The 15,127-nt window shown below is 44.1% G+C and overlaps 1 protein-coding gene across 1 annotated transcript in view; it reads left to right on the top strand.

Moving 5' to 3' along the window:
* Positions 1-15,127, top strand: part of SUSD1 (sushi domain containing 1) — a 326,856-nt gene that overhangs the window by 231,083 nt on the left and 80,646 nt on the right. Inside the window, exon 16 of the mRNA XM_030191973.1 lies at positions 2,510-2,598. Within this exon, the coding sequence (XP_030047833.1) occupies positions 2,510-2,598 (89 nt within the window). The remainder of the gene's footprint in view (positions 1-2,509; positions 2,599-15,127) is intronic.

Below are 15,127 nucleotides of genomic sequence, written 5' to 3'. Positions count from 1 at the left end.
TGGCCGACAGATTGAGCAGGATAATGCAACCTCACGAGTGGTCACTGAACGCATAATTAAACTCTGGAATTCGTTGCCGGAGAACGTGGTGAAGGCGGTTAGCTTAGCAGAGTTTATAAAGGGGTTAGACGGTTTCCTAAAGGACAAGTCCATAAACCACTACTAAATGGACTTGGGAAAATCCACAATTCCAGGAATAACATATATAGAATGTTTGTACGTTTGGGAAGCTTGCCAGGTGTCCTTGGCCTGGATTGGCCACGGTCGTGGACAGGATGCTGGGCTCGATGGACCCTTGGTCTTTTCCCAGTGTGGCATTACTTATGTACTTATGTGCATAGTCTGCAAGATCTTCCGACAGTGGGGCACCCCCTCGGTGGATCTTTTTGCCACTCAGATCAATCATAAGGTCCCTCAGTTCTGTTCCAGGCTTCAGGCGTACGACAGACTAGCATCGGATGCTTTTCTCCTGCATTGGGAGACAGGCCTTCTGTATGCGTATCCTCCCATACCTCTAGTAAGGAAGACTTTGCTGAAACTCAAGCAGGACTGCGGAACCATGATCCTGATTGCACCCTTCTGGCTGCGTCAGATTTGGTCCCCTGCTGGAGTTGTCCTCCGAGGAACTGTGGAGATTGGAATGTTTTCCAACCCTCATCACCCAGAACGAGGGGTCGCTTCTACATCTCAACCTCCAGTCTCTGGCTCTAATGGCCTGGATGTTGAGAGCTTAGAATTCGCCTCCTTGGGTTTTTCAGAGGGTGTCTTCCGAGTCTTGCTTGCTTCCAGAAAAGATTCCACAAAGAGGTGTTACTCTTTCAAATGGAGGAGGTTTGCCGTCTAGTGTGACAGCAAGGCCCTAGATTCTCTTTCGTGTCCTACACAGACCCTGCTTGAATACCTTCTACACTTATCAGAGTCTGGCCTCAAAACCAACTCAGTAAGGGTTCATCTTAGTGCGATTAGTTCTTATCATCGCCGTGTAGAGGGTAAGCCTATCTCTGGACATCCTTTGGTTGTTTGCTTCATGAGAGGTTTGCTTTTGTCAAAGCCCCCTTTCAAACCTCCACCAGTGTCATGGGATCTCAACGTCGTTTTCACCCAGCTGATGAAAGCTCCTTTTGAGCCACTGAATACCTGCCATCTGAAGTACTTGACCTGGAAGGTCATTTTCTTGGTGGCCGTTACTTCAGCTTGTATGGTCAGTGAGCTTCAGGCCTTGGTAGTACATGCACCTTATATCAAATTTCATCACAACAGAGTAGTCTTCCGCACGCACCCTAAGTTCCTGCCGAAGGTGGTGTCGGAGTTCCATCTGAACCAGTCAATTGTCTTGCCAACATTTTTTCTCCATTCTCATACCCGCCCTGGCGAAAGAAGTTTGCATTCCTTGGACTACAAAAGAGCATTGGCCTTTTAAGTGGAGCGGACAAAGCCCTTTAGACAGTCCACCCAGTTGTTTGTTTGTTTCTTTCGATCCTTACAGGAGGGGAGTCGCCATCGTAAAACGCACAATCTCAAATTGGCTATTGCATTTCCTTCACTTATGCTCAAGCTGGGCTGACTCTGGAGGGCCATGTCACGGCTCATAATGTTAGAGCCATGGCTGCGTCAGTGGCTCACTTAAAGTCAGCCTCCATTGAAGAGATTTGCAAGGCTGCAATGTGGTCATCAGTCCACACATTCACATCTCACTACTGCCTTCAGCAGGATACCTGATGCAACAGTCGGTTTGGGCAGTCAGTGCTGTAGAATCTGTTCGGGGTTTAGAATCCCATTCCACCCCCTAGACCCATTTTTGTTCTGTTTCAGACTGCACTTTCAGTTAGTTGTTTATGGTTTCAGGTCAATCTAAGTTATGTCCTTGCCATTGTGAGGCCCAATTGACGAATGCTCATTGTTTTGAGTGAGCCTGGGGGCTAGGGATACCCCACATGTGAGAACAAGCAGCCTGCTTGTCCTCGGAGAAAGCGAAGATACCTGTAGCAGGTATTCTCCAAGGACAGCAGGCTGATTGTTCTCACAACCCCCCCCCCCCCCCACCTCCCCTTTGGATTTATTTGCTTCTCTTTATGCTTTTTGATTTAACTGAGGGAATGCGCTCACGCGACGGGCGGGAAATGAATCCATACATACGCGGTGCGTGCTGCATGCGCGCCAGAAGACTCTAGCAAAACTTTTTTTAAATATTTTGCTTGCAAAATGCTGTCCGATTCCTGGGCCGACACTGACGTCGACCCAAATGTGAGAACACTCAGCCTTCTGTCCTCGGAGAATACCTGCTACAGGTAAGTATCGTCGCTTTATCTTTCCTCTTGAATGGAACCCCTGCAGGTTATGGGGCAAGAGATTTATTTATTTATTTATATTTATATCCTGATAATCCAAGAAAATCTTTTCCCCTGCAGGGTCTCCTATATAACTTCTAAATAAAAAAAAAAAGGATCTACTCCTTTCAATTTTACCAGCAAAAAACCAGAGTTGCTTTCCTTTTTTTCTTATATTGCAGTAACGGAAAATGCTATGGGTGACATAAATATAGTCAATGAATCTTGCTTGACTTGGAAAAGACATCCAGAGAAAAAGGAAACATATTTGGTAAGTAAAATGCATGACAGATTTCAAAGAAGGTGATCTATCTGCTCTAGATAAGTACATTTGCTCAAAAAATACTAGAATCCTCTGACCTTTTTTGTTCTTTTTGATGTATAATAGTGAAATAATAAAGGGAACACAATAATAGTGGGTTATTTCAATTACTCCAATATTGACTGGGTAAATATAACATCAGGGCATGTTAAGGAGGTAAAATTCCTTGACGAAATCAAGGACTGCTTTATTGAGCTGCTGGTACAGGAGCCAACAAGAGGAGGAAAAATTCTACACCTAATCCTTAGTGAAGCGCATAATCTGGTGCAGGAGGTAATGGTGCTGGGGCCGCTTAATAACAGTGATCATAATATGATCAGATTTCATATCAATTTTGGAGTAAGTACACACAGGAAATCCAATACACTAGCATTTAACTTTCAAAAAGGAGACTATCCAGCTCATTTTCGAAAGTGATCGCCGGCAATCTTCCAACACAAATCGGGAGATCGCCGGCGATCTCCTGATCACGGCCAAATCGGTATTATTGAAAACTGATTTTGGCCGGCCCCAACTGCTTTTTCGTCGCGTCACCAGCCAATCTTCAAGGGGGCGTGTTGGTAGGGTAATGAAGGCGGGATGGGGGGGGCAGGGGCGTGGGTACGAGATGGCCGGCTTCGCCTTATAATGGAAAAAAAAGTGGCCGGTTTGAACGAGCATTTCGCCGGCTGGACTTGGTCCATTTATTTTTAGGACCAAGTCTCAAAAAAGTGCCCCAATTGACCAGATGACCACCGGAGGGAAGCGGGGATGACCTCCCCTTACTTCCCCAGTGGTCACCAACTCCCTCCCACCCAAAAAAATAAAATAAAACATTTTTTTGCCAGCCTGTATACCAGCCTGAAATGTCATACCCAGCTCCTTGACAGCAGTATGCAGGTCCCTGGAGCAGTATTTAGTGGGTGCAGTGCACTTCAGGCAGGTGGACCCAGGCCCATCCCCCCCCCTACCTGTTACAGTTGTGGTGATACCACGCAAAGAGAATCGGCTTCCCGCTTGCAGAATCAGATCAGCTGCTGCAGCAGTCTGCAGCAACGCGCTGACCCAGAGACGGGCTGAAGAGTCTTCAGTGAAGACACAGAACTTCGGCTGGCGGGGATTGGATACCCCCGCCAGCACAGATACTGGACGGCGATGGCGATGGCGACGACGACGGGGGAGGGTTGGTGACGCCGGGGGAGGGGTCAAAGATGGCATCGGCTGGGGGGGGGGTCAAAAATGGCGGCGGAGGGGGGGAATGTGCCCCTTCACCTTGAACTCTGGTCCCCCTTCCTGCCAAAGTCTGGCTACACCCCTGAATCCATGTATTAAAAAAGGAGGAAGGAAGGTGAAATGACAGCCGGCATGGTTAAAAAGTAAGTTGAAGGAAGCTATTAGAGCTAAAAGAAAATCCTTCAGAAAGTGGAAGAGGAATCCGACTGAAAATAATAAGAAACAGCATAAGGAATGGCAAGTCAAATGCAAAGCGCTGATAAGGAAGGCAAAGAGAGACTTTGAAAAAAAAGATTGCGCTGGAGGCAAAAACACATGGACCCTGTTTAATAAGCTGCGCTGTAGGCATGCTAATGTTCTCAGTGTGCACTAAAAATTCACGCATATTAATGCTAGAGACACCCATATGTGTCTCTAGCATTAGCGCATGCTAAAAATGCTAGCACATCTTAGTAAGCAGAGCCTATAGTAAAAACGTCTGAAGGTATATTAGAAGCAAGAAGCCGGCAAAAGAATCAGTTGGATCGGTAGATGACCGAGGGATAATAGGGGCACTCAGGGAAGAGTAAGCCATAGTGGAGAGATTAAATGATTTCTTTGCTTCAGTCTTCACTGAGGAAGATTTGGGAGAGATACCGGTGCCAGAAATGGTGTTCAAAGCTGACGATTCAGAGAAACTGAATCTGTAAACCTGGAAGATGTAATGGGGCAATTTGACAAACTGAAGAGTAGCAAATTGCCTGCACCGAATGGTATTCATCCCAGAGTACTGATAGAATTGAAAAATGAACTTGCAGAACTAATGTTAGTAATATGGAATTATCTTTAAAATCAAGCGTGGTACCAGAACATTGGAGGGTGGCAGTGGCGTACCAAGGGGTGGGGGCGGTCTGCCCCGGGTGCACGCCGCTGGGGGGTGCCGTGGCGCGCGCCTGTGGGCTCCGACTTCGCTAACTTCGCTCGTTTGCTGCAGCTCCCTCTGCCCTGGAACAGGTTACTTCCTGTTCCGGGGCAGAGGGAGCTGCAGCGAACAAGCGAAGTTATCGAAGTCGGAGCCCACAGGCGCGCACTGCGGCACCCCTCCAGCGGTGTGCACCCGGGGGGGTGTCATTTCGCCGGGGGGGGGGGGGGGAAGGTGTCATTTCGCAGGCAGGGGGGGTGCGCTGCACCCAGGGGGGGGCGTATCGGCGATCCGCCCCGGGTGCCATCCAGGCTGGGAACGCCACTGGAGGATGGCCAATGTAACACCAATCTTTAAAAAAGGTTCAAAGGTGATCTGGGAAATTATAGACCAATGAGCCTGACATCGGTGCCGGGAAAAATGGTAGAGAGACTATTATAAAGAACAAAATTACAGACCATATACAAAAGCATGAATTAATGAGACAAAGCCAACATGGATTTAGTGAAAGGAAATCTTGCCTCACTAATCTATTACATTTTTTTTGAAGGGGTGAACAAACGTGGATAAAAGTGAGCTGGTTGATATTGTGTATCTGGATTTTCAAAAGGCAATTGACAAAGTACTTCATGAAAGACTCCAGAGGAAATTGGAGAGTCACGGGATAGGGTCGTGTCCTATTGTGGATTAAGAACTGGTTAAAAGAGAGAAAACAGAGAGTAGGATTAAATGGTCAGTATTCTCAATGGAGAAGGGTAGATAGTGGGGTTCCCCAGTGGTCTGTGCTGGGACCGCTGCTTTTTAACATATTTATAAATGTTCTGGAGATTTATTTATTTGGTAGATTTATACCCCACATTGGATGGGAATAATTAGTGAGGTATTTAAATTTGCTGACGACACAAAGTTATTCAAAGTTGTTAAATCGCAAGAGGATTATGAAAAATTACAAGAGGACCTTACGAGACTGGGAGACTGGGCATCTAAATGGCAGATGACGTTTAATATGAACAAGTGCAAAGTGATGCATGTGGGAAAGAGGAACCTGAACTATACCTACATGATGCAAAGTTCCACATAGGGAGTCACCGACCAGGAAAGGGATCAAGATGTCATCGTTGACGATACGTTGAAACCCTCTGCTCAGTGTTCAGTGATGGCTAAGAAAGCAAATAGAATGTTAAGTATTATTAGGAAAGGATTGTAAAACAAAAATAAGGATGTTATAATGCTTTTGTATCGCTTCATGGTGTGACTGCACCTTGAATACTGTTTGCAGTTCTGGTCACCACATCTTAAAAAAGATATGGAATTAGAAAAGGTACAGAAAAGGGCGACAAAAATGATAATGGGGATGGGACGACTTCCCTATGAGGAATGGCTAAAGTGGCTAGTGCTCTTCAGCTTAGAGAAAAGATGGCTGAGGGGAGAAGTGATAGATGTTTATAAAATAATGAGTGGAGTGGAACGGGTAGATGTGAATCCCTTGTTTACTCTTTCCAAAAATACTAAGACTAGGGGGCACACAATAAAGCTATAAAGTAGTAAATTTAAAGCATATCGGAGAACATATTTCTTCACTCAGTGTGTAATTAATCTGTGGAATTCGTAGAATGTGATAAAAACAGTTAGCTTAGCGGGGTTTAAAAAAGGTTTGGATAATTTTCTAAAAGAAAAGTCCATAAGCCATTATTGGACCTTGAAAGAACCTTGAAATCTATGTAAGACCACCTAAACTTCCGGAAAACACTAAAAACCAACCTGTTTAAGGCATACCCTACCGATCCAACATAAATGCCTGATCTCTGCAACACAACAAAACTAAAGAACGTAATGGACATAACGCAAATCTTCCATTAGATGATGCCCTAATGTGGTTGTGCCACATGAACTTTATCTTACCACAACATCACATTGTATTTGTTCACACCGGAGTCTGCAAACGCCTCTCCGGTACTATGTAAGCCACACTGAGCCTACAAATAGGTGGGAAAAAGTGGGATACAAATGTAACAAATAAATACAATAAATTAATTAATTAATTTGTTATGATAGACTTGGGGAAAATCCACTGCTTATTTCTAGGATAAGTAGCATAGAATGTATTGTACTGTTTTGGGATCTTGCCAGATACTTGTAACCTGGTTTGGCCACTGTAGGAAACAGGATGCTGGGGAATATATCAATGATTGTATAGCACTTTTTCACCAAAAGATTCAATCAAGAATATATTGTTGCAGGGCAAAGATTCAAAAACTTATCTTGACAAAGTAATCATCTTCTGAAATATCACCATCAGGCTCATTTTTGAAAGAGAAGGACGTCCATTTTTCGACATAAATGGGAACATGGACGTCCATCTCCCAGAGACGTCCAAATCGATATACTCAAAACCCGATTTTGGATGTCTCCAACTGCAGTCCGTCACAAGGACGCCCAAATTTCAAGGGGGCATGTCAGAGGCGTAGTGAAGGCGGGACTTGGACGTGCCTAACACTTGGACGTCTTTGAGCCATATTGGAAAAAAGCAAGGATGTCCATGACGAACACTTGGACGTTTTCACCCTTTGTACCCACATCTAGATGCCCCCCTTCACCCGTAAGAACTATGGTAGTGGTATACAGTTGTGGGTAGTGGGTTTTGAGGGGCTCAGCAACAAGGTAAGGGAGCTGGGAGCATTTTATGAAGTCCACTGCAGTTCCCCTTAGGGTGCCCGGTTGGTGTCCTGGCATGTCAGGGGGACCAGTGCACTAGAAATGCTGGCTCCTCCCATGTCCAAATGGCTTCCATTTGGACGTTTTTGACTTGTACGTCTTTGGTTTTGAAAATCGCTGAAAGTCAAAGATGTCCAAATCAAAGGACTTCCAAATCTAGGGACATCCAAATTTAAGGACGTCCTTGGATTTAGACATCTCTGACGGTATTTTCGTAACAAAAGATGGATGTCCATCTTGTTTCAAAAATACGATTTTCCCCCGATCCCGGATTTGGACATTTTACAAAGATGTCCAAATCGCAACTTGGACATTTCTTTCGAAAATGCCCCTCCATGTATGCTATTGAAGCAAAATATGCAGTATTAATTGAAAGCAGTGTGTCTTATTCTCTTTATACTCTTCAGTGCGCACAAAAATTTTATTCAATTTTTGTCAAGGTTGAAAAGAATGCTTAGGAAAATTTGCAAGGAATATCTGATTTGAAAGGCACTCTCTTGAGACCATAACATAAGATGTGCCAAGTGGCGTCAGGCTAATGGCCTATTGAGCACAGTATCTTGTGGCTGGTCTGGGCCACTTGGAAATAGCTGTTCAGTCCTAAAAACGAAAGCACATTTAGGACTAGATTCGGTAAATGATGCCCAAATTTGGGTGCCTAAAAATGCGCACTGAGCACTATTCTGTAAATGGTGCTCCACGTTGGGTGCCATTTTAGCTTGTAGGACCAGTATCCATGCCCAACTTTTGATTTGAGGATTTACACTATATCTGAAACCTGGTGTAAATCCTCGCACATAAATTAGGCGTGGGTCCCCCGAATTCTGTAATATTTTATGCATTTTTAGTGAATGCCCTGATCTGGCCATGCCCCTCCCATGGTTACACTTCTTTTCAGTTGCGTACTAAAAGATTTACATGCACATCTTTATAGGATAGCACTGTAGATGAGCATATATATCCAAATTGTTGCCAATTAACGCCAATAATTGATAGTGCCCAATTATTGTTGCTAATTGGCTTGTTACTCAATTAAATTGCACACACAAATTGGTTGCCCAAATTTGCACGCACAATTTTGAGTGCCATATATTGAATCCGGGGGTTAGTGCCGCTCACTCTCAGAAGCAGTAGGTGGAAACCTAGGACTAGCCCTAGTACTGCTAGAAAGAGTAAATAACTGTTCCCCACTTGTTCTACACCACTGATGATTTTATAAGCAGTCATCCCTAATCCATTCTTCAAAGAGAAGCTGTTCCATCCATTTATTGATTGATTGATTGATTGATTGGGATTTATTAACTGACTTTATGAAGAGATTTACCCAAGGTGGTGTACAGCAGGTACAGTTTAACATAAAGCTTACAATTTTGTTAATAGCATAGCAATAGTAAAATAACCAACAATAAACATAAATACAATAAATGAATGAAGTAAACTTGAAAATAGCACATTGAAATTTAATAATAGAACTACCGTGAAACAGAATCAAAAATACACATTTAACATCACTGGAATTCAAATGTCAGAGATATGATACAATGTTAGCATAATACTACTGATACACCTAATAAGCATACATTAATTAGAACATTCGACTAACAGAGATATGATGCTAATGATTTTCTACAATACATCTTATCATGTTGCTGAGGTTCCCTATTTGTCAATCTTCTCTGTAGCTTTGATACTTCCAGTGGCATTCCGACCCTAGCTGACACCCGGGGCGGATCGCCGATGCACCCCCCCCGGGTGCAGCACGACCCCCCCCCCCCGGCGGAATGACACCTCTTCCCCCCCCCCGGCGAAATGACACCCCCCCCCCAGGTGCTCAGAGGGAGCAGTGAACACATGCGAATTGCGAAATCAGACTGAAACAGGGCAACAGGCGCGCGCCGCGGCACCCCACCAGCGGCGTGCGCCCAGGGCGGACCGCCCCCACTGCCACCCCCTTGGTACGCCACTGGATGCTTCTTCATGTATTATATAAAACTAGTAAAAAAGGCCCGTTTCTGACACAAATGAAATGGGCGCTAGCAAGGTTTTCCTTTGCTCCCCTGCAGCCACCCATGTCCAGCGACCCTCCTCTCCCCCTGCAGCCACCCATGTCCAGCGAACCTCCTCTCTCCCCTGCCCCCCTCCTGCCACCCATGTCCAGCGACTCTCCTCTCTCCTCTGCCCCCCTGCAGCCACCCATGTCCAGCGACCCTCCTCTCTCCCCTGCCTCCCTTGCAGCCACCCATGTCCAGCGACCCTCCTCTCTCCCCTTCCCCCCCTCTAGCCACCCATGTCCAGCGACCCTCCTCTCTCCTACCCCCCCTCCAGCCACCCATGTCCAGCGACCCTCCTCTGGACATGGATCAGCTGTGAGGCATGTTTTTCTTTCCAAGGGGTTCTGAAGTTGACATCATAATGGCTATGGTGATGTCAGCCTGATCTACGGAGCCTAGCAGACCAACTCGGAATGAGCCACGGTCCCAGGCAGGAAGTCAAAACGTTGGAGGTGAGAATTATATACGTAGGATCTGTTTATTCATTTTTTTTGAGATGCAGCAACCAAAACTGCACATAATATTCTAGATGCTATTGCACACAATGAATGGATACAGAGACATTATAATAGCCCCTATTTTGTTCTCTATTCCTTTCCAAATAATTCTTAGTATACTATCAGATTTTTTTAGCAGCTGTTACACACTGAACTGGGGACCACAAAGTATTATCCACAATGACTGCAAGAGCTGTTTGCTGAGTGGTAATACCTAATATGGAGCCAAGCATTATCTACTTTTAATTTGCATGTTTGTTTTCCTATTGTGCATCAACTTTGCACTTGTCTACATTAAATTTTATCTGCCATTTATATGACCAGTTCCCCAGAGTCACAAGGTCTTCCTGTAATTCATCATAGCTTGAATTATGACCCTTTGTATTATTTTGTCTCATTTGAAAATTTAAATCACCACCTGTTGGCTGCTTTTTCCAAGTTTATTACACATTTGATATATTGCCCACTGGCACGTGCCATCTAAGCGGTTTAAAATAAACAATTATAAAAGTATTAAAACAACTACAATTTAAAACAGGAATCAGGCTAATATTGTAGTGTTTCCAGGTTATTATTTTTGTTTAAATTTGTAAAAGTCTTTTATTAAGTTCAGAGATGAGACGAAATCTAGAACGATAGCAAAATGCAAACAGTACAACTTACACAGCACCATTACATGTAAGATTAGACAAACGGGCTAAGTACAACCACCGTTATCTCCGAGACAAGGAGTATTGGACTGTAATTTCCATTGTATAAAAGCATTTCAGAATTAAAGAAGCAACTTAATATAACCCCTCCGTTTCCTGTTTATAAACAGCATTGGTCTTAATACAGATCCTTGGGGCAGTCCACTCTCCACTTCTCTGCAATAGAAAAACTGATCATTGAATCTTACGTTTCCTATCTTTTAGCCAGTTTCCAATCCACAGTACAACACTTCTGTGGCTTTTTAATATTTTAAGGAATATCTATGTGTATCGGCAATGAAAACTAATGTTTGCTAAGTTTATTCATAAACTGGCACAGGATATTCTCACAGCCAAGACATGATCAGTATCTGTAGCAGTAATAAATGACTCATCTTTTGTAAGGGGCTGTTGGGAAAGCAGTGCATAGCTACCATACTAATACTGGATGATGGTGGACAGCTGTGAGCATGCTGGCAAGCATTCCTGCTCATTTTACTGTAACTGCTTGCTACTTCTCAGCATTTTCTCTGTTCAGTCATATAAATAGTTTGAAAGTGACTGGGTAAATTCCTATGTAGAAGCAAAGGGAAAATGACCTTACAGGAACACCTCGTAAAACAGCAGCCATGGAATCACTGTTGCTGCTATAGAACCTGACTTGTCTTCAGCCAGCCTATCTCTATAATTTAATGGTTGTTGGAGGATTAATTTAATTGAGCAATAGAAATCAGTAACACAAATACATCCATAATGAACACATTCTATTTATGAAGGTAGTTACTAGTTGTTTTAAGGGAATAACACACACACAATACAGTATTTACCTCTTGACATATATTAAACTTTAAAATTGTGTGTTATTTATCTCAATACACTTTATTTCAACTTAATGTGGGCTACATAATAATGAGATGGAATGCATGCAAAACACCTCATTGTTATGCAAATCAAATGATACACATTGAATTGAACTTCATAGGCTGTCTTATCCATGGAAGAAAAATACTAGCTTCGAGCTGGCATTATTTTTACTGTCCAGGAGGTGGAGGTGTTTTTGGGGAAGGGGGAGAGGGGAAGAGGTCTGTGCATAATATTGATACTACATCAGTCCCTTTAACAAGGCTCCTCAGGACCAGAAAAATGCAGCTTACAAGGTTAATCACAAGTTGTATTATTTCATATACCACAGGAGTTACAAATCATGTACTGAGTTACCACTGATTAGTGACCCCTGCGATAAACTACGTTATAGTTAAAATGTGATATTTTACCACAGCTTAGTACCATGCTCCCTTATAACACTCATTAAATTACCATCATTGCTTGGACAATATCACCTTAGTCGCATTTGCAAGAAGATAACAGTGTAAGAATAAAAAACAATTCAAAACATAAACTAAAAAATTGATATGGAAATTTTCTAAATGTAATCAAATCAAAGTAAAAATATTTTCATAAATGTAAATATCAGAATTACATACAAGTGTATAAAACAATAACAAAATACAAATAACTCTGAATCTCGATAAAAAAAGCTCTAAATAAACAAAATGTTGCAGAAATCAAAATATCATTGAAAGTCTGAGAGACAAGACAGTTTTCTGCTCAACCAAATTACAGAATGAAACTGACCTAATAATAATAGCTTAGCAAATGCAACTAGTGGTACAGATATACACATACCTCATGTAGCTCAGAGGTCTCTATTAGCCAGATTGAGAATTATAAAGGCTCCATCTATATTGGGCATTTGCATTCTTGGCACCATCGTTGTGAAATGCTTTGTCCCAGCACGTAAGATTGGTGAGTGTTTTTGTGACTTTCTGTACGTATGTGAAGGCATAGCTGTTCATTTGGTCCTGTAATTGAGGTTGAAGGAAGAGAAGGTCATGGGGGTCATTTTTAAATGTAATTGTGCATATTTTATTTCTGTTTTTATATGTTGTTTTGGACTGATTGTTGTAGCATCTGCTAATGCTAAGTCTAAGTCAATTAAATGAAACTATAAATACCAAAGGGTCTTTTCACAAAGGTGCGCTAACAGATTTAGCACGCATTAATGAATTAGTGTGCATTAAGTGGGCTGTGCCATCACTTAGCTCATGCTAATTGTTAGCGTGCAGTAAATCTGTTAGTGCACCTTAGTAAACAGATCCCCAAATGTCCTTTCATCCTTGGTTAAGGTAGAAATATTATCTATTACAAACTATTAGATGCAGCTTGGTTAATCTGCCCATAGCAGTGTTTCCCAAACTTCCTTGGGTCACGGCACACCTAGGCTAAACATCTCCTCTCGACTCTGCGCCCCACTGCCCCCAACAACTTTGAGTCCTACCTTTGCTGGTGGGGATGCCCAAGTCCCGCTAGCTGAAGAGGTCCACTGTCTGAGGCCCAGGCTCCATGCTGCTTGTGCAGCAAGCACATTGGTGGCATGCTTCAGCCACCAATGCCTGCATTCCCAAGTGTGCCATCCTTCTCTTCCCCCTTTACATCCAACATCTGCCCTCCTCGCTCCCTTCCATCCAGCCTCAGCCCTCCCTCTCTTCCCAGCCTCTGCCCCCCCTCTCTCCACTTTCTCTCCAGCCTCTGCCCTCTTTCTTGCTTTCCTTTCCATCTATCCTAAGCCCCCCCCCCATTAACCCCATTCAACATTACCCCTCTCTCTCTCTCTCTTTTCTCCATTATCCAGACTTTCACCTTCTCTCTCTGTGTTTCTTCACCCTTATCCAGCCTTTCCCCTTCTCTCTCTCTGTGTCTTCTCCCCCATCCAGCATTACCCATTCTCTTTCTCTCCTCCCTCATCCTTCATTACTCTCCATCTCTTTCTGTCTCTGGCTTTGTTTCTCTGCTGTTCTCCCCAAGCCAGCATCACTTGTGGCTTTCTATCTGCCTCCTCCCTCACCTCCCCTCTCCTGCTCACCCTCTGCATATTTGCCTGATCGGCAGCAGGCCAGAACCGTTAGCTAATGTGAAGACCGTGGGACCAGTTTTCTGCGTGCGTCATCACTAGCTTTGTCGGTGACACCCCTCCGACGTGAAAATTTGCATTAGAGGAGGTGTGACTGTCAGAGCTAACAGCAGTGTGTGCAAGAAACTGGTCTTGCGGTCTTGACGTTGCTTAGTACTGAAGCCTGCTGCCGACCTCGGAGAACAATGTGCCTTTCAATGCTGGCATCAAGAGAGAGAGAATGAGAGGGGAAAGTCATAGTTGTGGGTGGCTCAGTGGGAAAATACGCTGCGGCACCCCTGAGAGTTTGCTGTGGTGCACCTGGGTGCTGCAATGCACAATTTGCGAACTGCTTGCCCACAGACATGCCAGATAAAATGACACATAAAATGACAATAAAAAAGGTATCATCTTATTTTCTTTTCCATGTTTTATTTTGTTTGATTTCTGTTGATAACCTTTAAGAGTGGACTAACACGGCTACCACACCTCTCAGTTTTGGCAGAAACTGAAACCGTAAATGAAAATGCCCCCTCCCTGAAATCAAAGTCATAATAAAATGCCCACCCACACCCAGCCAAAAAAGTTCACTCCCCTGGTGGTGGCGCCCCCTTTGATTACCCCCTCCTGACACTGATAGGCCCTCCCTAGGCTAACCGTAGGAAGCACTAGTAGTCTAGTTGGTCTCTTTAGAGACAGGAACAAACACCACTTGTTCCTGCCCCATGTGCTACTTCAGTGGAAATGTCTGCTGAGACTTCCCACGCAGCCTCATGAGTGCCACTGCAGGTCCCAGCAGCCATTTTGCAGTTGGAGCCAGAGTGTGCAAAAGTGAGTGTCCTGCCTGTGTTGTTTCCAACCACAAAATAACTGCCGGGACCTCCTGCAAGGCTGCCACAAGAAGTTTTGTTCCTGTCCCTAAAGAGGCCACTAGACCACCATGGCTTCCTAAGGTAGGTCCGGGGAGGGCCTACCGGTATCGGGCGGGGGGGGGGGGGGTTTAGGAGTAATTGTGATGGGGGGGCTGGGAGTCGGGGAGGGGGGGATCGGTTTCAGGATCCATGCCTAAATTTTGCATGGAAATGGGAGGGACATGGGTGGAACAGGGGCGTTCCTAGCATTTACACGTTTTGTTGTAGAATACCGGGGGTATGCACCCAATTTAGGTGCGTACATTTGCACCACGTTTCAATGGGTACCAGTGGCTGTGCCTAAAGTTAGGTGTGATCCCGGAGGCAAGCACTGTTCTGTAAACCGCACCTAACTTTAATCGCAGTTTATAGAATAGCGCTTTTTCAGCACTATATATAGAATTCACTTCTAAATATGGAACCACGGATGTCACAAGATGGATCATAGAGTGCAATGTGAAGCATAGGGTATTAATAAAACAAATAAAAAGGGGTTGGACGGATTCCTAAAGGACAAGTCCATAAACCGCTACTAAACGGACTTGGAAAAAT

This window comes from Microcaecilia unicolor, chromosome 2 (assembly GCF_901765095.1).
Source record: "Microcaecilia unicolor chromosome 2, aMicUni1.1, whole genome shotgun sequence".
In the NCBI taxonomy this organism is placed as follows: Eukaryota; Metazoa; Chordata; class Amphibia; order Gymnophiona; family Siphonopidae; genus Microcaecilia; species Microcaecilia unicolor.
This window is presented reverse-complemented; position numbering and strand designations above follow the sequence as displayed.